This window comes from Martes martes, assembly GCF_963455335.1.
Source record: "Martes martes genome assembly, chromosome: 5".
Lineage (NCBI taxonomy): Eukaryota > Metazoa > Chordata > Mammalia > Carnivora > Mustelidae > Martes > Martes martes.
Window position 1 is genome coordinate 132,441,348 of NC_137892.1, and position 27,935 is coordinate 132,469,282.

The 27,935-nt window shown below is 41.9% G+C and overlaps 1 protein-coding gene and 1 pseudogene across 7 annotated transcripts in view; one reads left to right on the forward strand and one right to left on the reverse strand.

Annotated features, from left to right (window-relative positions):
* Positions 1-355: 355 nt before the first annotated feature.
* Positions 356-27,935, reverse strand: part of GHR (growth hormone receptor) — a 257,386-nt gene continuing 229,806 nt past the window's right edge. For all 6 annotated transcript variants that reach the window (XM_080803555.1, XM_080803551.1, XM_080803552.1 and 3 more), the window contains 6 exons: positions 27,472-27,644; positions 22,642-22,820; positions 12,855-13,020; positions 8,496-8,586; positions 3,714-3,783; positions 356-3,414 (listed from right to left, as the gene is read on the reverse strand). In XM_080803555.1, coding sequence (XP_080659681.1) covers positions 2,443-3,414; positions 3,714-3,783; positions 8,496-8,586; positions 12,855-13,020; positions 22,642-22,820; positions 27,472-27,644 — 1,651 coding nt within the window. In that variant the 3' untranslated portion in view covers positions 356-2,442. The remainder of the gene's footprint in view (positions 3,415-3,713; positions 3,784-8,495; positions 8,587-12,854; positions 13,021-22,641; positions 22,821-27,471; positions 27,645-27,935) is intronic.
* LOC308342878 (mitochondrial nicotinamide adenine dinucleotide transporter SLC25A51-like) lies at positions 13,442-14,331 on the forward strand (annotated as a pseudogene). Its single transcript has one exon. The product of its transcript is annotated as a mitochondrial nicotinamide adenine dinucleotide transporter SLC25A51-like (transcript).

The window sequence follows — 27,935 nt, forward strand, 5'->3', positions numbered from 1 at the left end:
GAAAAAAGTGCTCAAGATGTTTTCCTCCTCATGGCCCCCACTCCCCATGTCACGCAAGCTATGACGCACCCAAAGCATGGTTCTAAGAGCCTCTGCCGGTGGGGTGTTGCAGCCTGGGAAGAAGGCGCAGTCTAGGCAAGCCAGAATCATATTTTTGAGCTGAGCTCCTGTTTCCTCAAAAAAAAAAAGAGGTAGGGAGCTGCCAGCACATAGTAAAAATCCCCACATCCACTGCCAACGTGTTCAAGCCAATCGTGCTAAGCGCCCCTTCCAGTGAGAAGAACCGAAGAGTCTGCAGTCTGGTTGAAGGAGCTTTTCATGTGGGTGTTTGACGATAGGAGCATGCCACGACGAATCAAGAAAATAAATTTATTTAAACTTTGAAGGAAAAAAATCCACAGACATAAGGAAAGTTAATATAAACTGCAGGACACAACTAGTCACACTAGTGAATAATGGCTTGTGTGGCCAGCAAAGTACCAAAATGACATTCTGAGACTGATTGAGGTATTTAGCTATTTTTGGCTATAGAAAATTGTTGTCAGCCTATTGTGAAATAGTGAGATAGTTTTCCCAAGGACACAGTTTTAAGTTGAATTAGGTTCTACACCGATGAAATTGTATATGAAACTAAATTACGTAGCTCTTAGAGAAAACCATAGCAGCAAGGTAGCAGAAAACCTATTAAACACCTATTACAAAGTAACATGTTGAACTTGGAACACCAGTTCTAGCTTTTCACTGTCCTTCCTGCAAGAAAGAGGGAATTTAAAATTACCAACCATTAAGCCTGTTTCCTAAAAAGGTCTGAGCTAAATGGCAAATACTATTAAGTTACAGCTAACTTTAAAGTTTCATTAAATGTAAAAAAAAAAAAAAAGAAAAAGAAAAGAAAACAAAACAAAACCAAACTTAAAGTGAGAAGCATTCTTCAGTGACGATGAGATTCTTCTCCTTTGACAAACCTTTTGGGGAGTGATCCCGAAGCTCCTACGAATGGTGCTGAGATTACTAAGGGACTGAACAATAATTTATACCTTACTTCAGGCCCCTTTTTTTTCCTTCTGACTACCCGCTTTGAGGCCAAGCCACTCAGAGGGGAAATAAAAAACGAGGGACTGCTTTGTTTGCTACTTCAAATAAACCCGAGAGAAGGGTTTGGTGAGGAAGAAAGTTTCCGCTACGGGTTTAAGACATTTCTGACTTCTCTGTGGGGATTTAAAATCTCGTCCCGTCTGTTTCTTGTTACCAGGAAGAGCGGGTCTACGTCTGGCTATAGGCTGTGAAACAAAAACCTCTTTCTCGAACTTTTTATTCCACGATCTGGTTTAACTTCGCTTCCACCTGCTTCAACTTACAAAATGCTTCTTGTACTTTATTCCCTTCTTCGGTAACCATGTAACAAAATCAAGTCCTGTCTGAAGAGATGCTACAACAGAGGTTCTGGGGCCTAACCCTCATGAACTGTCCGCCCCCAAAACTCCCCCCACGTGCAGCCGGAGCACCCAAGCAGCCTGCCCGAGGGTCCGGCTCCCCTTCCCACTTCTCCTAGTATGGAGCTTCCTGACAGGAACCAAAATTTGGGCAAGAAAGAGTTTTTTTGTCTGCCTCTTTTGGTTTGACTGGTGCCTCTGTCTTTAAGTTTTCTCTACTAACAGATAGTTTTAAAAAAATTTAAATAAGATGAGCCTGTTCCAGTAATGCAGGTAACTACAATCATTTCGGAACTGTTTAAGGAGTTTGGGGAGGTATAAAAAGGGCCTGGTAAAAAACTAACTTGTTTATTTGTTTTTCTTTAGGTGTACAGACCAAAGCAGTAAACTAGCTTTCGACTGTAGTCGCTACATTCTTTCCAGGGGTCTGCATGAACTACAGTACACAGTGTATCGTGTGATAGAAAATAGCCATGCTTGAAGTGTAAATTATTAAAAATATCTTTATAAATTTTATGTCAAAATAAATGTTTCACATATCCAAACTATTTTTTTGCCTTCTTACCTATAATTTTAGTTCCCAATTACTTAAAAAAAAAATTAGCCTGTGCTATGATTTGCATTCCATTTTCCTGAACTGTAAAAGCCACCTGATTTTTCGCTTTTTCAAAAAGCATGATTCACTATACATTAAGAACAGCCATTCTATGCTTAGTATCACAAAATTAACACCCACATTAACAAGACAATCACCGCCACTAAACAGTCTTTGAGACAGTTCTTTAAAAATATTTACAATTCACAATAGGAATATCGATCGCATTAGGCCGCCTTCTTCTCTTTTTTAATATCATGTTTCAACATTTCAGGAAAAGGCATTTAGAATCCACTCTCCTATCCCCCACCCCCACCGCCCCATAAAGGTTTAAACATTGTTTTGGTTTAAGCACTCATGCCCCAGCCGACTCTTTACCATTAAATACGGACGTTGTGGGAAACGCGAGAAAGGCTACGGCATGATTTTGTTCAGTTGGTCTGTGCTCACGTAGCCGCATGATGAGAGAAACTCCTTGTCAGGCAAGGGCAAGGCCGTGGCATTGAGCACGAGGCCCCGCGGAGACTGCACGATGTGAATGGAGGTGTAGTCCGGGACGGGCCTCTCCGAGCTCGGAGCCTGCTCTGCTGTCCCAGACTGGCCAGCGGTAGTGGTAAGGCTTTCTGTGGTGATGTAAATGTCTTCCTGGTTAAAGCTGGGCTCTGCACGTGATTCAGCCTCGACGTGAGGGGCCACAGTGATGCACTTTTTGGCATCTGCCTCGCAGAAGTAGGCACTGTCCATGATGAAGTTTGCTTGGCAGAGCGAGACCACTTCCGGAGGACTGTCACATGGGGACATCCCTGCCTTATTTTTTTGGCCCGGGGAAAGGACCACACTCCCAGCTGGAGTAATGTCGCTTACCTGGGCATAAAAGTCGATGTTCGCCAGTGAACTCGGATTGCTCAGCTGAGGATGGGCAGCTCGATGAGTTGACTCAGTTCCACCGATAAGAAGTGGTCTTGGTTTGTCTTCCTTTGCCAGGATAGCATTGGGCTGCTGAGTGGTAGAGGCAGTATCAGCAGAGGGTGAGTTATTTTGACTCTTCTGGTCAAGGCACAAGAGATCTACTTCCCCTTTCAACCTCTGCGGCTGAGCAACCTCTGAAGTACTGTCACACATGTCACTGGCATTGAAGTCAGTCTCCAGAAGGTCAGGCTCATAACAGCTGGTACGTCCAGAGTCATCATCCTTTGCCCCAAGGATGTTAAGTGACTTCTCATGGTCATTGCTGAGAAGTCTGTCTGTGTCTGATCCCTCAGTCTTTTCTTCTGGGTCATCAATATCCAGCTCAATGAATTCAACCCAAGAGTCATCGTTGTAGAACTCAGGTTTATAGTTGTCATGAATGGCTAAGATTGTGTTCACCTCTTCTAATTTTCCTTCCTAGGAAACAGAAAGAAAATGAGATCTATGAAAAGAAACTCACAATGATGAAAGGATTTGACAAATAACACTCAGACTGAAATTATGGTTACGATAAGAACAATAGTAACAAAACCATATAATGAGAAACATATTAGTGTAGAACTTTTAAATATGTAAGACTTTCTTATGATTTTCAGATCTGTTATTTGGGAACATTTTTCTCCAGAGGGGTCGAAAATAAAACATGATACATAGAGCCTGCAAAAGCTCTCAACAAAAACCAATGGTCTTTGTCACTTCGATAATTTATTAAGTACCTTGAGGAGATCTGGATCAATTCCTTTAATCTTTGGAACTGGAACAGGGGGAAGAATCAGCATCTTAATCCTTGAAAACAAATGAAATTTTGGTTTGACATATCTATAAAATTATACATTCTCTTATTTCAAAAGATAGGAATAAAATGTTGGTGGCAGTATTACTTATTCCAAATTTTCTGGTGCTCCACATATGCAGAATATGAGAAAGAAAATATTGAGTTATAAATGATGAGGAAAAACTATAGAAGAAAAAAGAAAGAACAAAAATCAACAGAAAAGCCCTCATGTGAAGCCAATTTAAATAAAACATGGTTTCCTAAAATCTTTTTTCCCCCTTTTGTCTTTATTGAAAGCCAGCATTAGTATTTGCAAATGAGAAATTTGATTCCATCGAAAGCCAATTTCCATTTCATCTATAAGGATGGTAATTTTAATGTACATCTCATGAGTAATTTGCAGAGAAGAGGTAGAAAGAAAAGAAAAAGGAGGAAGAGCCAATACACATGGAATCAAAATTATTTGCACCCTCAAAAAAGGATGGACGGAGCTAAGTTTGCACTGCGTGGCTCACATTATTATAAAATTATTTAAGATGATCTCATAAACCAGGTGTCTGTCATTGCAGGGTTCATTACAGTTGGGAAAGACTGAATTTGAACTATCTCTAACTGATCAATATGGATCTATATATCCAATTTACCATGCACTTAAATTTTCTGTTCTAAATATTTAAATCATTATTTTTAAAGATTTTATTTATTTATTTGACAATGAGCAAACAAGCACAAGTGGGGAAGCATTAGGCAGAGGGAGAAACAGATTCCCTGCTGAGCAGAGTCTGATTTGGGGCTCCATCCCAGAACCCTGGGATCATGACCAAAGCTGAAGGCAGATGCTTAACCGACTGAGCCACCCAGGAACCCCTTCAAATTATTTGGCCATAATTCATTTCAATGTCTATTCTGCCTGCCTTGCACTTTATCGTATCCCTAGCAATTAGAACAATTCCTGGCATGCAGAAGGTGCTCAATAAACACTTCCTGAATAAATCTGAACACCTCATTTATCTAGTTCGTTAATAGTGTTAGCTAGAATTTATGTCTTAAAATTAACACTGCAGCTCTGGGAAGAAAAAAAGCTTGGAGATTAGCAATTCTAGTCAACTCATTTATTGTTTTAAAAAACCCTACAAGGGGCGCCTGGGTGGCTCAGTGGGTTAAAGCCTCTGCCTTCGGCTCAGGTCATGATCCCAGGGTCCTGGGATCGAGCCCCGTATCCGGCTCTCTGCTTGGCGGGGAGCCTGCTTCCTCCTCTCTCTCTGCCTGCCTCTCTGCCTACTTGTGATCTCTGTCTGTTGAATAAATAAATAAAATCTTTAAAAAAAAAAAAAAAACCCTACGAGTCAGAGATGCCACCGTTGGGCAGGGATGATAAACTGCTTTTGGGACATTAGCTGATATTCCACTTAATGTGAATGGACAGTCAAGTCTATTCAAGAGGGAAACCACGTTCTGAATATTTCCATCTGCCTTTTTACCTAACCAAGGAAAAAGCCAAATTCTGTTTTTTAAATTGCTGTAAGTGGCCTCCACTAGGTTTACTTAGTGGGGCAAGTGTTAAGACAAATTTGTACCAGTGAATAGAAGATACAGGAAAAATATAAATTTTTAATAATAACGGCTACCATTTTTTTGAATGCCTCTGATAAACCAGACTCCATAAGATATATTTGGCACTAACCTGTGGGCTGGCAAAGAATGGCCTGAAGGTCAAATCAGGTCTGCTCTCTGTATTTGTAAATAAAGTTTTATTGGAACACAGTCATATTCACTAGTCTTATGACTGCTCTCATGCCATGGTGGCAGAGCTGAGGAGTTGTGACTGAGACTGCATGGCCCCAGAAGCCTAAAAATGTACTCTCTGGCCCTTTATAACACAAGTTTGTCAACCACACACTAAACATTTTATTTAATTCTTATAACTACTAGGGAGGCAGATAACATTATCTGTGGAAAGATTTAGAGATTTAAGGAATGTATTTAAGTCATATGCTAATTCTTGGCACAGCTGGGGCCCAAATCCAAAGTACCTAACTCCAAAACCCAGGCCCTTTGCCTTCTGTCATCCTGCTGTGTTATCCTGCCCTGTGTCTCTCAACGAATACTTTAAATGCCAAAAACATAGAAAAATGCAACACAATTTTAATGGCAGGAAGCAAAGATTCCCAAACGTCTGATGCTTGACTTTGTTACGTGTGCCTCTCATTTTTTGCCCAGGATGGAGCACATGCTAGCTATCTGGGCATGATGGCAGGCTTCGTGCCAGGGCGACGGACACTGTGGCCTTTAGGGCCCAAGCAGGTCACGCAAATGAAGGAAGGAGGCCTGGGGCAAGGTCAGAGGGCGGTGGGAATGTGATGGAGAACACAGGCCCTCTGCTTCAGCACAGGTTGCCATGCAGGAGTATCAACCGAGTTTCACCAGATCTTTCAGTTGATAAAGACCCCCTGGAAATCTGGATTTTTGTGTGGTAATTCCCTAGCGTGTAAACATTTTGTAGCAACTCCACATAACACAAAGCAATGACACATGAGGATCTGCAGGCTGAGTCCGGCTTTTGGGTGGCCAGTGTGGCACCCACTTCTGTTTAAGGCCAAGCCAGTTCTTCCTCCCCCGACTAGTAACAGCTCAAAGGCTGGGATGAACCGTACAGTGGGAACGACTGACAACACAGTACGGATAAACTGGCATGAAACTCTGTGACTCTTCTATCATTTTTATTCAAATCCAAATTACATTATAAATCTTGCTACAGCTGCTTCTTAATGATCTGGAAAGGGAAAAGTGGCATGGGCTCAACACTTCCAACAGGCAGGACCTGAAGCCCTTTCGAGCCCTAACATTCTAGGGAAGGCTGACATAAGTACCTCATTCTTTGGGGTATCATTTTAATGATTAGAACTTCATGTTCTTTCCACACCTGCTGACAACTGTCTTCTCCCATTTCCTACTTTCATTGGAACATAGAAATGGAGACCACGAAAAGGGTTTTTAGGGGCAAATGAAAGAACAAAACTAATTCTTTTCTAGTTAATTTAGTACAGGAAATTTGAGAGTACAATAAAGATTTCAGAGCAATTTTACAATTTGGTAATTCTAAGCGTCGAAGTTAAGAACTTCATTATCCTTAGGGAACATACTTTTATACAAAGGTTAATATATTTTCAAAATTCTCTTTGTTGAGTGAATTATTTTTTCTTTGAAACCTTGTTAGCTAATATAATTAACATAACAAATTTATATGGCCTTCACAATGACTCAAAATTGACAGCTAATGTTAGGAGTGAATTACTTCATATATATATAGTGGGCTTATCTACTGTAGTTACATGTAAATTAGCCCACCAACTGTACAGATCAATACACGCAAATTAATCAACAGAATAATCTGCCTCCTTGTGGTTGGCATTACATAAATATATAAATTACTTAAGATTCTATAAATGTATTTACTATTTTTTCCCCAAACAACTGAAAACTTGATTGTCTTGCTTTATAATACTTGTGCTTATAAAAGAAATGTTGCTAAAAAGCTAGATGCAAAATGGAATTCTGCAGAATGAATTTTGCTTTCCCATTGGTTTACATTATAGAACTAGAGATGCAACTCCAATTAAAAAGCTTTTACAGTGTATTCACACAGTTCCTGTTTTGATTTGCAGATGCCTCTAGGCTTCAGCTGGAGAAAGTGTCTTCAGTTCTAGGTATGGTGACCCACCATCTTGGTTAGTCTGCAACTGGGAGGTTTTCCAAGGCACAGGACTTTCAGTGTTCAAACCAGGAAAAGTTCCAGGCAAACTGGGAGTGTCAGTCACCCTCATTCTAGAAGAAGGGGCAGGATGAACCCATGGGACCTAAAAAATACTCTAAATGTAAGAAAATTTGCAATTGGTACTAATAACTTCTCTGATATTTTTCCTGTATTTTGTATTACAATTTCCTGTAGTCTGTGTGGAATTTCTTTCAGGAAGAAAAACAGTGATAGTTCTACAGCTCAAGGGATATTTAAGGGTCATACAGTCCAACATGCTTTTATTACCCATGAGAACATGCAGCCCAGAGAGGTTAAGAGACTCAAACAAGATCAAACAGCAGTACCAGAATAATGACTGGGACCTGAGTTGGGATACCAAAAGAATACAGAACACAATCTCTTCAAATTTAGAAAGAATTTTAGCTGTGTTTACAAATGTGGGTAATTTGTAATAATTTAATTAAATTCAATAATTTCAATAAAACCTGGGTTTACTCGAAAACTCCATTATATGAAGTCTAAAATGGTTTTATTCGATTGAATTATTTAGGTGGCTTTCGTTTGCTACTAACATTTGTTTGTCCAATAGGACTGTGTTCAACTTAGCTAAAGGTTCAGTGTCACTCCATTGTCCTAGAATGAATGGGCCAGCTCGTTCAGGACTTGAAACAGATCAAGGGGCAGCTCTGAGATGACAATCCTGTTAAGGAGGAGCCGATCACAAGGTGAGTGGCCACTAGCCTCAGCCTCCTTGTCCTATGCATTTTCCCAGGTAGAACAGACACCCAGCAATTCTCGATGATGAACACAACAAAGTGGCAAATGCGTAACTAGTGATAATATTTTACTGCATTAATTAAAATTTTTACTCATGATTTGCAGAAGAAGTATCAAATAAACAAATGGAAACACATCGGGAAATCTAAACACTGGCAAAAACATCTAAATAGACTTTTTCACACCTACCTTTGCTGTTTAGAAAATATGAATAAAAATAATATCATCGTTAGCCCAAATATTCCAAAGATAATAATTAAGAACCATGGAAACTGGAAATCTGAAACACAAAAGAATATTATCTCACTCACAGAATTAGGATAGTTGATGTTTGCATTTTACTTTTCTTTTTCACATAAAAATATTTTTTTTTCTTTTTAAAGATTTTATTTATTTGACAGAGAGAGGTCACAAGTAGGCAGAGAGACAGGCAGAGAGAGAGGGGGAAGCAGGCTCCCTGCCTAGCAGAGAGCCTGATGCGGGGCTCGATCCCAGGACCCTGAGATCATGACCTGAGCTGAAGGCAGAGGCTTAACCCACTGAGCCACCCAGGCGCCCCAAAAATATTTCTTAATTTATATTCATCTAGTAAAGGCAGTGATTTCTCTTGATAACCACTAAAACAGAATGTAATGATGTAGGAGTATCTGCTGTTTCAAGGGTATCTTTCTTCACTTCTTTAAATCTTTTCACATATGAAAAACAATCAAAATGAAGAAAAAGCAAACAGTTTAAGCACAATTCATGTTTATATAAAAAGTCCACAACAACTGTTTTAAGCACCTTATGTGTTCAGGGTGTATCATTAGTGGCTTCAGCTCTAGAAAGAAATACTGTTTGTTAACATACTACCTTACCCAAATGATGTCCACTTGGTTTATCCTTCTTTCCTTCCCCGCTTCCTCCCTCCCTCCATCTCCCTTCCCTCCTCCTCTCTCTCCTACCCCCTTTCCCCTTCCCTTCCCTCCTCTCTCTCCTCCCCTTCCCTCCTTTCCCCTCCCCTCCGCTTCCCTCCTTTCCCCTTCCCTCCCCTTCTGCTCTTCTTTCCTCCCTCCCTTCCTCTCTTCCTTCCTCCCTCCTTCCCTTCCTTCCCTTCTATCCATCCATCCATCTATCTATTATCTATCATCTATCTTATGTATGGTAATATTTTTTTACCCTCCAGACTAAGAATCCATCAAAAAGATGAGGGCAAAGTTTCTATTTTTGAATCAAGACCGAAACTTCTTAGACATGCAGACATATTTTGCAGATTACAAAATATCCTTGGATAGAGGAAGATCACTACAGGGGCTCCCATCTTCTACTTGGTAGCAGAATTGGGGGAATTTGTTCATAAAACTTCAATTTCATTTCTTAAGACCAAGTGGCTACCAGCTACCCGCAGTAGGTTCCCAGTGTTCTCCACTTTTTAACTGAAATAAAGTTGATATACAATGTTCTATTAGTTTCAAGTGCACAACAGCTGATTCAACAATTTTGTACATTATTCAGCGCTTAACCGTGATAACTGTAGTTACCACCTGTCACCGTACAATACTATTACAATATTGCTGCCTACGTTCCCTATGCTGCACTTTTCATCCCTGTGACTTATTCATTTTGTAACTGGAAGTCTGCACCTCTTAATCCCCTTCATCTGTTTCACCTAACCTCCCGCATGTCCTCTCCTCTGGCAACCACGAGTTTGTTTTCTGTATTTATGAGTCTGTTTCTGCTTGGCTTTGTTGTTCATTTATTTTGTTTTTTTAGATTACACATACGAATGAAATCACAGGGTATGTGTCTTTCTCTGTCCTACTTATTTCACTTAGCATCACACCCTCTAGCTTCATCTGTGTTGTTGTGAATAGTGAACTTTCATCCTCATTATGGCTAATATACCATAACGGATAAAGATGTGATCGAACGATCTACCTATCTCTCATGCTCATTGCAGCATTATTTATAATAGCTAAGATAACAGAAGCAGCCTAAATGTCCACTAGTAGGTGAATGAATAAAACTGGTGTTTTCATTGGGTAAATACCCAGTAGTGGAGTTACTGGATTATATGGTATTTCAATTAAAAAAAAAAAGATTTTATTTATTTATTTGACAGAGAGAGATCACAAGTAGGCAGGGAGGCAGGCAGAGAGAGAGAGGAGGAAGCAGGCTCCCTGCTGAGCAGAGAGCCCGATGCGGGGCTCCATCCCAGGACCCTGGGATCATGACCTGAGCCGAAGGCAGAGGCTTTAACCCACTAAGCCACCCAGGCGCCCTGATATTTCAATTTTTAACACTCTATATTTTAATACTCTCTTCTTAAGACTCCATACTGTGTTCCCAAGTGGCTGCTCCAATTTACCTTCCCAACAACAGTGTAGGAAGGCTCCCTTCACTCCACCTCAGGGTTATCTGCTTTACACGAAAAGACAGGTAGAATTGACTTTAATGTTTTTTCATTAAAAGTAGGATTTTATGTTGTAATATTCCTTTGTTATTTTTATTTTCCTATTCAGTTATTAAAATCCCTAAGGGAGATTTGATGGTTATTATAAAGAATTAGTGGAGGAGAGAACGCCATTTAGTATTTGTGATATCTGTAAGTTTTTATATCAATAACATATTCAGGAACATAACAAAGCTAGAACTTCACTTTTCTTTAAACATGGAAGGAAGAATCAGTTAAGAGATCTATGCTTAATTGAATTAAATGGCATCACAATAAACTTCAAGGGTGTGTGGCAAATGTACTTTTTGCTTTTTTTATTTTATTATTTTTTAAAAGATTTTATTTATTTATTTGAGAGAGAGTGAGAGAGCACAAGCAGGGGAGGGGCAGAGGGAGAGGGAGAAGCAGACTGCTCACTGAGCAGGGAGCCTGACATGGGGCTCGATCCCAGGATCCTGGGATCACAACCTGAGCCGAAGGCAGAAGTTTAACTGACTGAGCCACCTTGGTGTCCCGCAGGTGTACTTTTATTTTTTTTTATTTTTTTATTTTTTTAAGATTTTGTTTATTTATTTGACAGAGAGAGAGAGATCACAAGTAGGCAGAGAGGCAGGCAGAGAGAGAGCAGAGGAAGCAGGCTCCCTGCCAAGCAGAGAGAGCCCGATGCGGGACTTGATCCCAGGACGCTGAGATCATGACCTGAGCCAAAGGCAGAGGCTTAACCCTCTGAGCCATCCAGGCACCCCACAGGTGTACTTTTAAAATCAGAATTTCATTATATTAAATACTGTTTAAAAGATCAAGCCTGTTAACTAAAACTTAGAAAAAACAGTGCTACAGGCATTTTCATTTAAGTGCTCTCTAGTGTCATGAGTTCTACCTGTAGCATCAACACAGAAATAGCAGTTCAGTTTCTCTCTAGCTTGTGATTTCGTCAGCAGGCCTCAGCAACTCAGACAGAGCTTCACTGCAGAGGCACTATGGCTAATTCCCATGTGGGAGTGATCACTTTATACACCTACTGCTCATGGTTAAGCAGACTTCTTTCTGTGTCTAAAGTTCTAATTCTTTTATTCTGAATTCATAGATTCTCATTTCTTTGAACTTGAATTATCTTTGTATTTTTCTTATATAGGTTCTTCTTCTTCTTCTTTTTTTTTTTTAAAGATTTTATTTATTTATTTGACAGACAGAGATCACAAGTAGGCAGAGAGGCAGGCAGAGAGAGAGGGAGGAGGAAGCAGGCCTCCTGCCGAGCAGAGAGCCCGATGCGGGGCTCGATTCCCGGACCCTGGGGTCATGACCCGAGCCGAGGCAGAGGCTTTAACCCACTGAGCCACCCAGGCGCCCTGGATCTTCAAATGTTCCATGTCATTCTGGCACATAACTAGCATGCGACTTAATAAGCCTGTCTCCAGGTAAAAGCCATACCTAAACTTTCTAAAACCAGAGCGGCTGCCATTGACTACCTACCCTGACACGGTATTAGGCTTTGCCTTAGATGTGACATATCTACCCATTCATATGGATCCACTATTTCTACACTATGCATTTGAAAAGCAATTTTTTGGACTATCAATGCAAAACAAACTCATTATAGAAATCTTTAGAAATATAGAAAAGTATGAAGAAAAGAATTATCTGAAATTCTGACATCCAGAGATCACCCCATTGACGTCTTAGTGCACCTTCCCCTCTCTAACTTACACCTACCCCCAGACATCCCCTGAATTGAATCATCACAGACTAAGTTCTCCTCCCATTTCTGTAACGAACAGTATCTGTTAAAAAGAGTGAACTTGGGGCACCTGGGTGGCTCAGTGGGTTAAGCCTCTGCCTTCGGCTCAGGTCATGATCTCAGGGTCCTGGGATCGAGTCCTGAATCGGGCTTTCTGCTCAGCGGAGAGCCTGCTTCCTCCTCTCTCTCTCCCTGCCTGCCTCTCTGCCTACTTGTAATCTCTCTCTGTCAAATAAATAAATAAAATCTTAAAAAAAAAAAAAAAAGAGTGAACTTGAGGTCTCTCACCCTGACATCTGAACACCCTGAAACATAGGCAATGTATTACTCTATTAATAGACAAAAGCCATGTTGGCTGCCATTTTAAATCGTTTACCTTCTTCACATGCAAATGGGCTCATCTGAGGAAGTGCTACATACAGCGCCTCACTGAACTCGCCGTACTTTTCAGAATTTCGTTGTCTGGATCTCACACGCACTTCATATTCCTTATCCAGCCTCAACGAGTAAACGGGAACTGATGTTGACAGTACAGGGTCCATCTTTCAAGACAAAATATAAAACTGATGGGTTAGTGAGACAACAACTTGACACAATAAACTCTACTAAGAGGTTTCTACATTTGTATTCAAAATGAATTCTGTAAAGTAGATAATATTTTAAAATGCACTTTTGGTAGGGGGGTGGTCGTTGGGTGTTGGTCACGGTCAGCACCTGCGCAGCCGCCGCAATGGCGTGATCGAGCAGAAAGATGGCTGCCGTTGGTTATTCTATTTTTCTTTCTGTGTCAAGATTGTCATGGAGCCTGGATATTTCAGCAAATCCAGTATCAAAACTGACCGCAGAAGAACCTAACAGACCAGTAACAGTGGAAGACGGTGAGCGAGTTATCAAAAAACTACCATCCCAGATGGTGTTACAAGTCAAAAATATCCTTCATGAAGTAGAAAGCTCTTGAGCCACATGGTGGATTCAGAAGCTCCTGAAAAGAAGGCCACCCATCCCAATACCTTCAAAACAAGATCTCTCACCTCCTATTGCAAATGTTGGTGAAATGAGACATTATTTGTGTGGCCACTGTGTGGCTTTCAACAATGCCACAATCACATTTCCCACGTGGAAGTTGCTCTTTCAGCAGCAGCTGTATGGAATCAAAGTCCAGGACCTGGTGCTTCGGTTGTGGAGGGAGGGCTTCTGAAACTTGTATCGAGAAATCCTTCCCCCACTGATGCAGAAGACAACCACACTGGCACTTAGGTTGGTCTGACAGAGGACTTTCTTTCTCCGAAAGCACATCTGTACCCCTGAGTCAGCAACCCCTAGTATGGCTGCAGTCCTTTCAGGGACAACAGAAGCAATTTTCACTCCATTGTAAAGAGTTCAGACATTGCTTCAAGACCAGAAGCATCATGACAAATTTACAAACACTTACCAGGCTTTCAAGGCACTCAGATGCCATGGAATGAGAGAGTATTATTGAGGCTTGGTACCTGTTCTTTTCCCTAATGGATTCCACAGTGTCCTTTTCTTTGGCTTTTGAGGTCCCAGTAAGGAGCATCTGCCTACCGCCATGACTCAGAGCGCTCATTTGGACAATGATTTTGTCTGTGGAGGTCTGCTGGGCACCGCGCTGGGAATCTTGTTTTTCCCAGTTAATGTTGTGAAAACTCATCTGCAGTCTCAGATTGGTGGGGAATTCCAGTCATTTCCCAAGGTTTTCCAGAAAATCTGGCTAGAGCGGGACAGGAAGCTGACAAATCTTTTCAGAGGTGCTCACCTGAATTAATCATCGGTCTCTCATCTCTTAGGGCATAATCAATGCAACTTAGGAGTTCTTGTTAAATATTATATGAAAGAAAGCATCAGTTAAGTGCCATTTATTAACTGAATAGACCCAAAAAGAATGCAATTTGGCCATGTCCCTAATTGGCCAAATGCAAGTTAGAGTCACGTAAGTTCAGGGCACAATGAATTATGGGAAAAGCCCTTTTCTTGAAGTGCCAACAAATTCAGAATTAAAGGGTCTAACAGGAAAAAAAAATAAGGCTCATTGGAGGAGTCTGGAACTTAAAGGAAGCTCAAGGCAAAAAACTTTGTAAAGAAACATTCTGTTATATGGATCACAGTCCTCAAAGTTATTTTGGTATAAACCCAAAGATATAATAGACATGTTTAAAGAAATGCAGCTGTATCTTTGTACTAGGCTGTCAAATATTCTATACAATCAAAGCATAATAGAATTATTACGGAGCATGGTGGAACTATAAAGAAAATTATGGCTACGGTGCTTACCCTTTGGAATATTATAATTTTGTACAATGATGTAAGAACAGGAAAAAAAAAAACCATATTGCCACACCAAAACAAATCATAGTCACATATACACACACATGCAGTTTGTTCTTCGGAAATTCTGGGTAGTCATTCAGAAGATCACAGAGTTGGAAAGGGTCTTAGAAAAACCATAATTGTCTATATTATTCTATTAGAAGCAACTACATACCCATTCTGCTTATTCTAGAGGGCTTAAAGTTACCGCAAATGGACTGCTATTCAAAATTTGTGAAGAAATGTCCCTAGAGAGCCTGATATGGGGCTCGACCCCAGGACTGTGAGACCATGACCTGAGTTGAAGACAGAGGCTTAACCAGTGAGCCACCCAGGCACCCCTATTTACTGATTTTAGAGAGAGAGTGTGAGCGTGTGCATGAGCGGGCTCATGTTGGCGGGGCGTGGTGGGGCAGAGGGAGAGAGAGAGAGAAACCCAAGCTGACTCTGGGCTGAGCATGGCGCCCGATGCCGGGCTTGATCTCACAACCCTGAGATCATGACCTCAGCCAAAACCCAGAGTCACCGTGTAACCAACTGCGCCACCCAAGTGCCCCTGAAGCTTCTTAACACGTTATATTTGCATGCCTAAGATGGTATTTTAAAGCATTCCCTAAATATTTTTTAAAATGTATGTGTCCAGTTTTGAAGCCCTAATTTCTGTTATTGTAAACAATATTATTTCATTACAGATTTCATTAATAACAAAACCAAAAAGAGGCCCTCAGTGATTTGATCTCTGCCCCCCTCTTTATCTTCCCTCAACCCTTCAAAGCAGCCACACTAAACCTGATTTCATTTACATGGCCCCTACCACCAACACTGAACTCTGCCACCTGCCTTGGAGGGTGGTCTCCTTCAGCCAACGCTCAGTGCAAGGACTGTTGATATTCTAAGATGTCGCTCTTGGCACTTTTTCCTACTCCGTTCTGACAGACAGTCACATCTTAGATTACTTTTTATACTTGTATTACACTGTGCAAATTCCTATATTACACTGCAGATTGCCTGGAGCAAACAGTGCCTTCATTATCTTTGCATTTCCAAAGCCCAGCACAATATGGGTATAGAGATGGCCCATACAATGTGGACAGTTCTTTGTCACCCATTACTTCTTCAAAAAAACAATACATTCTTAACTTGATTTAGCAGGTAAATAGCTGGGAACAACTACATCGTCATTAGTATCACTTTTATATTCCAAATGCATTTAATTTAAAAAAAGGCACAGTGATATAAAATTCTACATTGTCAGTGGTAACTTGGATTCCGATTAGAAGCAACAGACAGTAGGGACACCTGGGTGGCTCAGTTGGTTAAGCCACTGCCTTTGGCTCAGGTCATGATCCTAGGGTCCTGGGATTGAGTCCCACATTGGGCTCCTTGCTCGGTGGGGAGCCTGCTTCTCTCTCTGCCTCTGCCTGCTTGTGTGTGCTCGCTCGCTCTCTCTCTCTCTCTCTCTCTCTCTCTGACAAATACATACATAAATAAAATCTTAAAAAAAAAAAAAAGAAGCAACAAACAGTAACTTTCCCCCCTCCACTTACGAACCTCACTTCTTCTTTAAGCTTATGGCACTTGTGCTCATAAACCAATTAGAGTGCAAATTTCTTCAGCAGAGGTCAATGCTTACAGATAAACTCTCGGTATTCATGACAACTCTGTCTGAGACCGTTGTAAGAAATGCCAAGAGGATGTAACTTCACTTTTAAAAGCTAAGGGAAGTAGAAGTTAACTGACCCCTTTGGAAGATCTAATGAGATTCAGCAGGGAGGCGATAAAAAATGCAACAAAGCCAAGCTGGGATGCAGACCTGAATGGCCAACGACTAGGCCCCATGCTCCCAGGGACCTGGCTCAGGTGTGAGCTTCGTACCCGCGCATCAGCTGAAACACAGCTAGATCACTGGACTTTCAGGGTTGAACCTATCATCAGTAAATCTATCAATGCTGACGTTTGGATTCACATCCTTGCCTTTCTTAGACTGTCAAACTTTTCCTTTCGGGACTCCTTTACACCCCCCAAAATTACTGAGAAGCCCAAAGATTTTGGTTTATTTGGGTTATGCTTATCACTATTGACCACTTAGAAAGTGAAACAGAAATTTTAAAATTAAAATAATATTAAATTGATTTTTTAAAAAATGAGTGTATTCTCCAAAACCACATAGAATTTTGTGAGGAGACGGACACTGTTTTGCATTTTTACACTTGGGTCGGTCCCTTTAATGGCTGGCTTAATACCAGATGGCTGTAGTTTTGCATCTGCTTCTGTGTTTGTTTGCTTTTTTCCTAAAAAAGGGTTGCATGTATTTATTACTGAATCAACCTACTGTGGCAGAAGAATAGTAACAGAGAAAAATCATTTTCCCTGATAAAACATGCCTATTGTTCAGGTAGCAGAGATGTTTACAGAGTAACAGGATAGGAACACTGCAGAAATATGGGAGCTGTCTCATGTGCGATCCCTTAGAGACACAGCTTGGTTCTTCTCCAATTTTACTAATTTTCGTCCAAATCCACTAGGGAATGGGATGACTCTGCTTTTGTTTCTTGGCTAGGAATCACTTGATCCTGGGAGTCTTGTGAGAAGACAAGGCGAGGAATAGACTATGAGAAAATGAGCCACATCTGCTTCTCTATTAAATTTGCGTTACATCTGTTGTGTTGTTTTGGTTGAAGTGCATTGAATAGGATTTGGTCTCACACAGATACATAGTGAAGAAAAAGTGGGATATTTTATTTTATTATTTATTTATTTATTTTAAAGGTTTTATTTATTTATTTGACAGAGACAGAGAGTACTAGCAGGGGTAGCAGCAGGCAGAGGGAGAGGGAGAAACAAGCTCCCAGCCGAGCATGGAGGCAACGTGGGGCTCCATCCCAGGACACTGGGATCATGACCCGAGCTGAAGGCAGACGCTTAACTGACTGAACCACCCAGGTACCCCAAGATGGGATATTTTACTAGCCTTTTCAAGTAATTGTGGCTATTCTTCTCCTTCTTAAGATTTTATTTTTAAGTAATCTCCATTATTTAATACATTCTATTTTAATTTTTTAAAAAAGACTTCCTAACCTCAAGTTTCAGTCAAATGTTTATTCAGCAACTAGATACTGAAATATCTACTATGCGTTTAAGGCACTGCGAGGTGCTCCAGGGAGCAGTTGTCAGAGTGTGAACTTGCGGAACCCCTGAAGTTCCCTGAGACCCTTTTGGGGAGTCTGCAAGGTCAAGACTGTTTTCATACTAATACTGAAAAGTTATTTGTCTTTTTCACCCGGTTGAGATCTGTATCGATGGTGGGAATACTGCTGTCGGCTGAGCCTAATCAAAGTGGTCATTCCACCTTTCCACCTAGCACTTTGGCTGGATCATTTCCCCACTCATGACTTGGTTACATCATGTATTACTCATTTGGAAATGACCCAGTGAAAAATACTGGATCTTTGAGTTATGCAAATTTTCTAAATGTTCACATGTTTTATTATACAATATAAAAAAATCACTCTAGCTCATATCACCATCCATCTCGTCAGGAAAAATCTTCAAGGACTTGGAAAGTTCTCAAGCTCACTGCTGGAGATCTGATGCAAGTCTTTCCAAACTCAAATTTTCCTTTGACAGCTCAAGTTTCATTGGTAACAACTACTGTTGACTGTTTTTCTTGGACTGATAAGCCCACCTCATTCTTTCTCAAGACATGTTTGCCAAGTCTTTGCCAACTTCACTATGAATAACCATCTATTAGTTTATCAGTTGTTCTTTCGAGTTAAAATGGTGTCCCGTGCAAAAAAGCAGCCGGTTCACTGGCAACTCAGCCATGTGAGTGTCTTGCTAAGACAACCGTGGGCAGCTCAGTACCCTGCAGAAGTGCCTTATGCATCCCTGACATGCATCACCCAGGATGCTAAAAAGCTAGGTCATCAAAGGTTGCGATTTAATAACATTAATAAAATGTGCAGCTTCATCAAGACCATTCTTATGTGGGGCTGGCTTTCTCTCCATTACCATAAGCACACGGGGGTGGTGAGCATGGTGACGGTCACTGCAGTTTGGAATGTATTATTTGTTTCAGGGGTATAGCTCTGTGATTCATCAGGCTTACACATTTCACGGTGCTCATCAGAGCACATACCCTCCCCAAGTCCACCACCCAGCCATCCTTCCCTCCCTCCCTCCTCCACTCCAGCAGCCCTCAGTGTGTTTCCTGAGATTAAGAGTCTTATTTGAGTGGTGCCCGGGTGGCTCAGTCAGTTGGGCATCTGCCTTTGGCTCAGGTCATGATCTGAGCTCTGCATTGAGCTCTCTGCTGGGTGGGGAGCCTGCTTCTCCCTCTTCTCCCTCTGCCTGCTTCTCTGCCTATGTCCACTCTCTTTCCCCATCAAATAAATAAATAAAACTTTAAAAAAAAAAGTCTTATTTGACTCAACAACCAACTGGGCTTTTTTAAGTTAATGGAACAGGTATCTAAATTAAAATGATGCTAGAAAAAGCACCTCAAAGCCTGGTATGTTCACAGCTGCTCCAAAGTTAAGTTTAATGACAAAACTGGCTTCTTCTCTAGCAGATCCCTGAACAGACAAGGCCTGGTGTCTCAACATTCTGGGAGTGAATTTGCCAGGCCACAGGGCAAAACCTGCTGACTGGCCAGAAACCACTTGGCTTGGCCAGGGTTATGACTCTGTGATTAGATGGATTTAGAATTAGTTATATTGGGAGCAGCAAGATAATCCTGTTTTTCTCCTAGCTGTGTGCCATGTGGAACCTATCTAAGTGCCTAGTTCCCATATACTTGTCAAGGAGGTAAGGTGTTCAGAGATCAACCACCACCATGCTCCTCACCTACATAAAAACCTCTTAGCTCGATTCTTTCCTGACATATGTAACAAAACATTCTTCTGAAACCTCTAGGAGACAAACTCCCTTCCTCCGTTTCCCTCCTGGAGTCACTTATGAACTAGCATTAATGAGGGTCTTATAAGTAGTAGCAACGAAAATTGTGGGAGAATATCTAGCCATAACTCACGGTTGACCTTGACCATGACTCTCCATGTTTAGCCACATCCCCAAAGATAGCTTAAGTGGCTGGAGTAAACAAGACACTGAGGAGGAGTGGGGAGATGGTTTTCCTTTCCTTCCTTAGGCTCCCACAGAAGCTCCATGTAAGCATCTGCTGTTGGACGGAATCCCAAGATGATATTTTACTGATTATGTCTGATTATGCCTGTTTTCTTCAAATAAGAAAATATGGAGTCTATAGCATGAACATGTGGCCCGAGGTCAAAAGGCAGTCAGTCTAATGGTAAATGAGAGAGGTGTTGATACAAAAAAAGAGAGGGGGAGGAGTCAAGATGGCGGAGAAGTAGCAGGCTGAGACGACATCGGGTAGCAGGAGATCAGCTAGATAGCTTATCTAACCATTGTGAACACCTACAAATCCAACGGGAAATCGAAGAGAAGAAGAGCAACAATTCCAGAAACAGAAAATCGATCACTTTCTGAAAGGTAGGACCTGCGGAGAAGTGAATCCAAAGCGATGGGAAGATAGACCCGGGGGGAGGGGCCGGCACCCGGCAAGCGGCGGAGCGACGGAGCACAAAATCGGGACTTTTAAAAGTCGGCTCCACTGGGAGACATCGCTCCAGAGGCCAAACCGGGGGGAAACCCAGGCGGGGTCAGCATAACCCCAGGTCCCGCGGGGTCACAGAAGGACTGGGGGTGTCTGAGTGCCGCAGAGCTCACAGGTATTAGAGCGGGGAAGCCAGCTACAGCGACAAAGCCGAGGAGTGAGCTCTAAGCCCGGGGTTACCTTTTGCCGGTCGCAGGCTGGGTGGGCTCGGAGCGCAGCCGGAGGCCAAGGAGACAAAAGCGACCCGGCGCTTTTCTCCAGCTCCAGCAATTGACTGCTTTCCTCGAGGCACGACCGCAAGCCAGGGAGGCGGGGCTGTTGGGCGCTTTGCTCTGAGAGCGCACTGAGGAGCGGAACCCCAAGATCTCGGCTCCTCCGGGCCGAGATATTGGGAGGCCGCCATCTTCATTCCCGTCCTCCGGAACTCTACGGAAAGCGCTCAGGGAACAAAAGCTCCCGAAAGCAAACCCAAGCGGATTCCTTAGCCCGGCCCCTGGCAAGGGCGGTGCAATTCCGCCTGCGGCAAAGACACTTGAGAATCACTACAACAGGCCCCTCCCCCAGAAGATCAACAAAAAACCCACCCAAAACCAACTTCGCTCACCAAGAACAGCGGAATTCCACAGCGGGAGAAAGAAAATCTTATCTGGACAAAATGACAAGGCGGAAAAACTCACCTCAAAAAAAGAACAAGAGGCCATACCGAAGGCTGGAGACCTAATCAATACGGACATAGGTAACATGACAGATCTAGAGTTCAGAATGACAATTCTCAAGGTTCTAGCTGGGCTCGAAAAAGGCATAGAAGATATTAGAGAAACCCTCTCCGGAGAGATAAAAGCCCTTTCTGGAGAAATAAAAGAACTAAAATCTAACCAAGTTGAAATCAAAAAAGCTATTCATGAGGTGCAATCAAAAATGGAAGCTCTCACTGCCAGGATAAATGAGGCAGAAGAAAGAATTAGTGACATAGAAGACCAAATGATAGAGAATAAAGAAGCTGAGCAAAAGAGAGACAAACAAATACTGGACCATGAGGAGAGAATTCGAGAGATAAGTGACACCATAAGATGACACAACATTAGAATAATTGGGATTCCAGAAGAAGAAGAAAGAGAGAGGGGAGCAGAAGGTATATTGGAGACAATTATTGGAGAGAATTTCCCTAATATGGCAAAGGGAACAAACATCAAAATCCAGGAAATGCTAAGAACGCCCCTCAAAATCAATAAAAATAGGTCCACACCTCATCACCTGATAGTAAAATTTACAAGTCTTAGCGACAAAGAGAAAATCCTGAAAGCAGCCCGGGAAAAGAAGTCTGTAACATACAAGGGTAAAAACATTAGATTGGCAGCGGACCTATCCACAGAGACCTGGCAGGCCAGAAAGAACTGGCATGATATATTTAGAGCACTAAACGAGAAAAACATGCAGCCAAGAATACTATATCCGGCTAGGCTATCATTGAAAATAGAAGGAGAGATAAAGAGCTTCCAGGACAAACAAAAGCTGAAAGAATTTGCAAACACCAAACCAGCTCTACAGGAAATATTGAAAGGGGTCCTCTAAGCAAAGAGAGACCCTAAAAGTAGTAGATCAGAAAGAAACAGAGACAATATACAGTACCAGTCACCTTACAGGCAATACAAGGCACTAAATTCATATCTCTCAATAGTTACCCTGAATGTTAATGGGCTAAATGCCCCAATCAAAAGACACAGGGTATCAGAATGGATAAAAAAACAAAACCCATCCATATGCTGCCTACAAGAAACTCATTTTAGACCTGAAGACACCTCCAGATTTAAAGTGAGGGGGTGGAAAACAATGTACCATGCTAATGGACATCAGAAGAAAGCTGGGGTGGCAATCCTTATATCAGATCAATTAGATTTTAAGCCAAAGACTATAATAAGAGATGAGGAAGGACACTATATCATACTCAAAGGGTCTGTCCAACAAGAAGATCTAACAATCTTAAATATCTATGCCCCTAACATGGGAGCAGCCAACTATATAAACCAATTAATAACAAAATCAAAGAAATACATCGACAGTAATACAATAATAGCAGGGGACTTTAACACTCCCCTCACTGAAATGGACAGATCATCTAAGCAAAAGATCAACAAGGAAATAAAGGCATTAAAAAAGAGAAAAGACGAAGCATTTTTAAGTGTCGTATGTAAGGATATCTTACCATTTTCCACTGGGACTCGTTCACTTCTTTGTACTGCAGTTCATACTCCAGGACTATCCATCCCTTCTGAACATCTGCATTGGGTGGTGGTTCCCATCTCACTTGGATATCTGCATAAATCCCCGTTAAACTGACGTTCAGTAAAGTCCAGTTGAGGCCGATGGGTGGATCTGGTTGCACTGTGCATTTTAACAGAGAGTTAGGGCACAGAGACACGGACAGGTACAGCTTCCTTTGATGGACGGCTTTCTTCTGAAAGACCAATTACTTTATGCATTTTTATTATTCAGACCCTTAATTCTTCCAATAGTCTTATTATACTCTCATTGTACAAGAGAGTATCATTTTTTTTTGACTTGAGTATGATCTGTTTTTAACTTTGAAGAAAACCCCTACAAAAATAAATTCCTTTTCAAGTTTAAAATCTGATCCAAAATTTTTCTTGAGGATTTGCCATGTCTTACATTTCTTTTAGCCTTGATAGGATTAATGCTTTGGGATTTTGGCAGTGGAATTCATTGTAACTAGAAACTGAGTTAAGACCTAGAGTATTTAAAAATGTGGCTGTTTTGGAATGAGGGATAGAGAAATCTTTTTTATTCCAAATTGTTTATTACCTAGGGCAAGGATCTTGTCTTATTAATATTTGTATTGCTACTAGAACAATCCTTCCAAACACTCAGCTAATGCTCCTTAGTTTGTTGTCTTCCTAGCCACGTGTGATGGTTTTTTCAGACCTAAGAAGGCATCGTGCTCTTCTCTCAAACGGTGATGAGTCAGGGTTTTCTGTCTCTTACTTAACCGCATGCGAACAATCTGAAATAGTGTTTTGCTTGGTTTCTACTGACATACGGTACATTCTCTAGTAAATCAGCTGTATTCTGCTTATCAGGACTACAGAGACTACAACTTCCCAAAGCCTGATGAAGAGAAATATGGATCCCAAAGCTAGGAACTATATCCAAATTCACATTCTAGATAGTTCCCGATGAATTATTCCTCCTTGGGTCTGAGTACTGATGTTTTCAAAAGTCACTTGCAGATACAGAGTAAAATTTACTTTCTTTTCTACCATGTGTAGAAGGTCACCTAGAGCGTTGCCAAGTCTGGATCCCTAGGGTTGGCCAGAGAATCACCTACAGATGTAAGTGTGAGCAGCTCTAACTGGCTGTTAAAATCTGGTGGCCCAAAGGGGAAGCTCTTGCACTCACCAGAGTGAAAACAGACCTTACTGCAAAGGAGCGTGATATTGGCCATTGAAGAGTGGGCACAACTTTAAAAAAAATAGGGTATCCAAATATGACTAATAATGATCACTTTTGGAAATTAAATCGGAGGGATCTTCAGAATAGCTGAGCCGCACATGACTACCGTCAGGACAGTAACGCTTTGCCCTTCCGGATTTGTTGGGAATGGAGGAATTCTGATAACTGAAGCTTAACCTTTTAAGAGACCAAAACATATAAATGTTTTTGATGGGAAAATATCAACTTACTACTCATGTTTCATCTTAAAAACTCTCCTTTCTATTTTAAACAAAAGATTTGGAACATGGTTCTTTTTGGGAAGGCTTGTACCACTGTTAGAAGCATAATAACAGCCTCCCCCTTCCCTCTGTACATCCTGCCAAGTCAGCTCCCCTGAGATGTTGCAAAAGCACCTGAGACTGAGTACATCTCTAGGCAGCCCCGGTCCCCTCCTCAGAATGCGCTCCTCTGTCACTTTCCCTTTCTCTGTTAATGGTGGCTCCATTCCTCCAGGTGCCCAGGATGAAATGAGTGAGCTCTTCCTTGACATATCATTTTCCTCACCACCCCCACATTCTGTCAGCTGTACTTTCAAGATGGTCCCGGAGTCCAACCACTGCTCACCACCTGCACCTCCACAACCCAGTCCTGCCATGATGCTTTTTTGCCCATATCGCTGCATTAGCCTCCGAAGTGGTCTTCTCCTGGGGTCCCCGTCCTCCTTCAGTCTATTCTCAATACCCTCCTCAATATACTGGTCACATTGGTTATTTTCATCCTTGAGTTAGACCACATCACTCATTTCAATCCTCCAAAGCCTTCCTCTCTCACTCCAGGTGAAAGACAAAGTTGTCCAATGGCTTCAAGTGTGCTATAGCTTTGCCTCAAAGATCCCTCAGAAGTGGCCTCTTACATGCCCCCCTTGCTCACTCTGTACCAGCTCCTCTCCCCATCACTCCATTCCTCGAATGAGCAAGGGGATGCCCCCACCACAGGAGTTTTACTCTTGCTGTGCCCTCTTGCTGAAGGGTCCATCCCTCAGATGGACACATCGTTCTCTCAATTTTTTCTTTATTTAGCAAAGCCAGCTCTGATGACTCTATTAAAATTTCAACCTCTCCTGCACTCCTCTCCTCCCTCCCTCTGTCATTTTTCCTCAGAGCATTGTCTCTCTCTACCCTCACTGGGATAAAATCCCAGGAAGGGAGGAGATATTTTCTGCTCCTGGCACCCAGAAATGTACCTGGCCCAAGGAAGGGACTCAATAATACTTGCTGAATGCAAGAATGAACAACAAATGACTACTAATACAGTACTTTAAACCCAAAGATGAGCCCTGTGAGGTAGTAGCAGAAAGCTCACATAATGCGTGGGGAAGCTGAGGCCTCTTCTTGTCTTCTTCAGATCTACTAGGCTCACCTCCTTCCTTGTGGTCTCTCTCTCTTAGGTCCCTCCCTCCCTGCTATGGTTGTAACTGCCTGTCACCACCTTTTGCCTTAATTATCACAAAGATTATCACCAAGTCTTCTAACCTCTCTATCTCTAGTCTGTGCTACTCCAATCTACCCTCTACGCTCTAGCAGGACGGATTTCCCAGAGGCATTAGTAACAACAGGTGGCAACGGATAACTTTGAGATTAAGAGCGTGGACTCTGGAGCTATTTTGCCTGGGTTCAAATCTCGGCTCTGTCTACTAGCTATGTGACCTTGAGTTAGACTTTATTTTATTTAATTTTTTTGAAGATTTTTTTTATTTATTTGACAGAGATCACAAGTAGGCAGAGAAGCAGGCAGAGAGAGAGGAGGAAGCAGGCTCCCCCAGAGCAGAGAGCAGAGGTCCTGGGGCTCAATCCCAGGATCCTGGGATCATGACCTGAGCCAAAGGCAGAGGCTTTAACCCACTGAGCCACCCAGGCGCCCCGTGAGTTAGCCTTTAAATGCTCTGAGCCTCAATGTCATCATCTGTGAAATGGGGATTATAACAGAACCTCTCTCACAAGGTTATTATACCGACCCACAGGTAAGGGCTTTGTAAGCGTTAGTTAGCTGTTATTATCCTCAGGTCATTTCCCTTCTTAAATATCCTCAAATGCACCTCTTCGTCTGAATTCCTCTGTGGGGTACACAAGTCCCCTTATGCTTTCTCTGGCTGATCAGTCAGGCCTGCCTAACTGCTCCTGAGTCCTTCAATGGTCTGTACTGTTTGTCACTTCTGGAACTTAGTAGTTGGTGGAAGACACAGTCCATCTGGTATACCTGGCACTCGCACCAATGCTTTAGGGAGCAACAGAACCGGGCAGCCCTTCATCCCTCAGGCCCAATCATTGTACCTTTGCCCACTACCTTGGCTTACTGCACCCTCCACATACCTCAAGTGCAGCACCTAAAACGCAGTACTGCAATTATTTACTTAACATTTCTGACTGCCCTACTTGAATATATCTTACTCATTCTGTAGCCACCACACCCAGTACAGCAATCCAGGGCATGGCAGGCCTTCCGGGAAAGTCAGCCACGGAAATGAGTGGGGCTGGCTATTGGCAGGGACATGGTTAGAACAGGGGTCTTGACCTGATATTCTTACTACTACCGGTTTAGCCACTCAGCAGCTAAGTCTATTGACATTGGGGCAAACACTGAATAGTGTCTCCAAGTTATGCAGTTAGGTTCTCTTTTCTGCTTGTTCTTCTTCTTGACAGACTATCAGATTTATTGTTTCTGCCTGCAGCTTCTAGCCCCATTCTCTTAGCCTCTTCCAGTCCGCTGATGCCTGGGAAACCACACACAAGTGTATAAGGACAGCGCATCTCAGAGAAACTCCAAGCCATTTCTATAACAGATGAACTTTTGTGGATAGAGATTCTGAAGTACCAACATCAGCTGCTCAAAGTCTTTCTTTGATTCTTTATATTTTGCTGTTTACACTATTATAGAATAAACATAAATATTCCAATTATGGTTGTTTGTTTTGTTTTGTTTCATTTCCCCCTGTGTCCACACGATGGGCAAGGGATAATCGGTCTACATCTTTCATTTAGCTCTTTGAGCTCTGATTATCTCCAATGTTTGTCTTGAGATCTTATAAACATGTCTTTAAACTGATTTTGGGTTGTTTTGTAAATATAAAATTCCAGAATTATTATGCTTTGTGAGAAAGAAAATCTAGGCTTTTATTATAGTGATGATAGGGATCAAAGGTCAACATATTTCAGATCTGAATATAACAATCATATTGAAAAATTAGGAAAGAAGGAATCTTAGGAGTCCACTGAGTTTGTCTCTTGTGATAGTACTCGAGAACCCCAACCCAGCTTGAAAGACCTCCTCAAGGAAAAGACTCTGCCAGGCTCCCATTCTTTTCTTGACAACACTTACTGCCAGGTTGTTTTACGTTAGAGCCAACCTCTACTCCCCCTGCCTTCCCCCTCTTGTTCACTGGCTGATCTCATGCCCTGTGAAGTAGACCTCCATTCACCTAGATGACAATGACGAAGTCTTCCTACTTGAATACACTTGGACACTGAAGCTTCCCTGCTTATTTAATCTAAAGCCATGTCAAATAAAACACAAACTTGTGATTTACCTATTTCCTCAACAGAGAAACACTTTTGATCCACTGTACCACCATTGCTGGTTAGCTTGATACAGTAGGGAATCCAAATGGAGGTATAAGATGAATTAAAGTAGCAGCTGTTTTCTCCAGCAGAGACATAATCGGGGCATTCTTTCCATTCTTGAGTCCATTCTTGAGTGCTCCTGAAATGAAGGGTAAAAAAAAAAAGGATGAATTGTTCCAAAAATCATGCCATGGTTTAAGTCAAAGCGAGGTGCTCAACAGATTCAATAAGCTGGAACACAAATATTTTACAAACCAGTGTTTTAGCAGCATCACTTCTAAGAAGTATCCCATCTGTGGGCTCATCTGCAGGGTCTGCAGACTGCTGGAGGCCACTGGTTCTTGTACTATAGCAGAAATATCTGGGCATTGGCTACAGATGATGTGCCAGCTCCTAGATTAAGTAATTTGTGGATAGGCCCTTTATTATC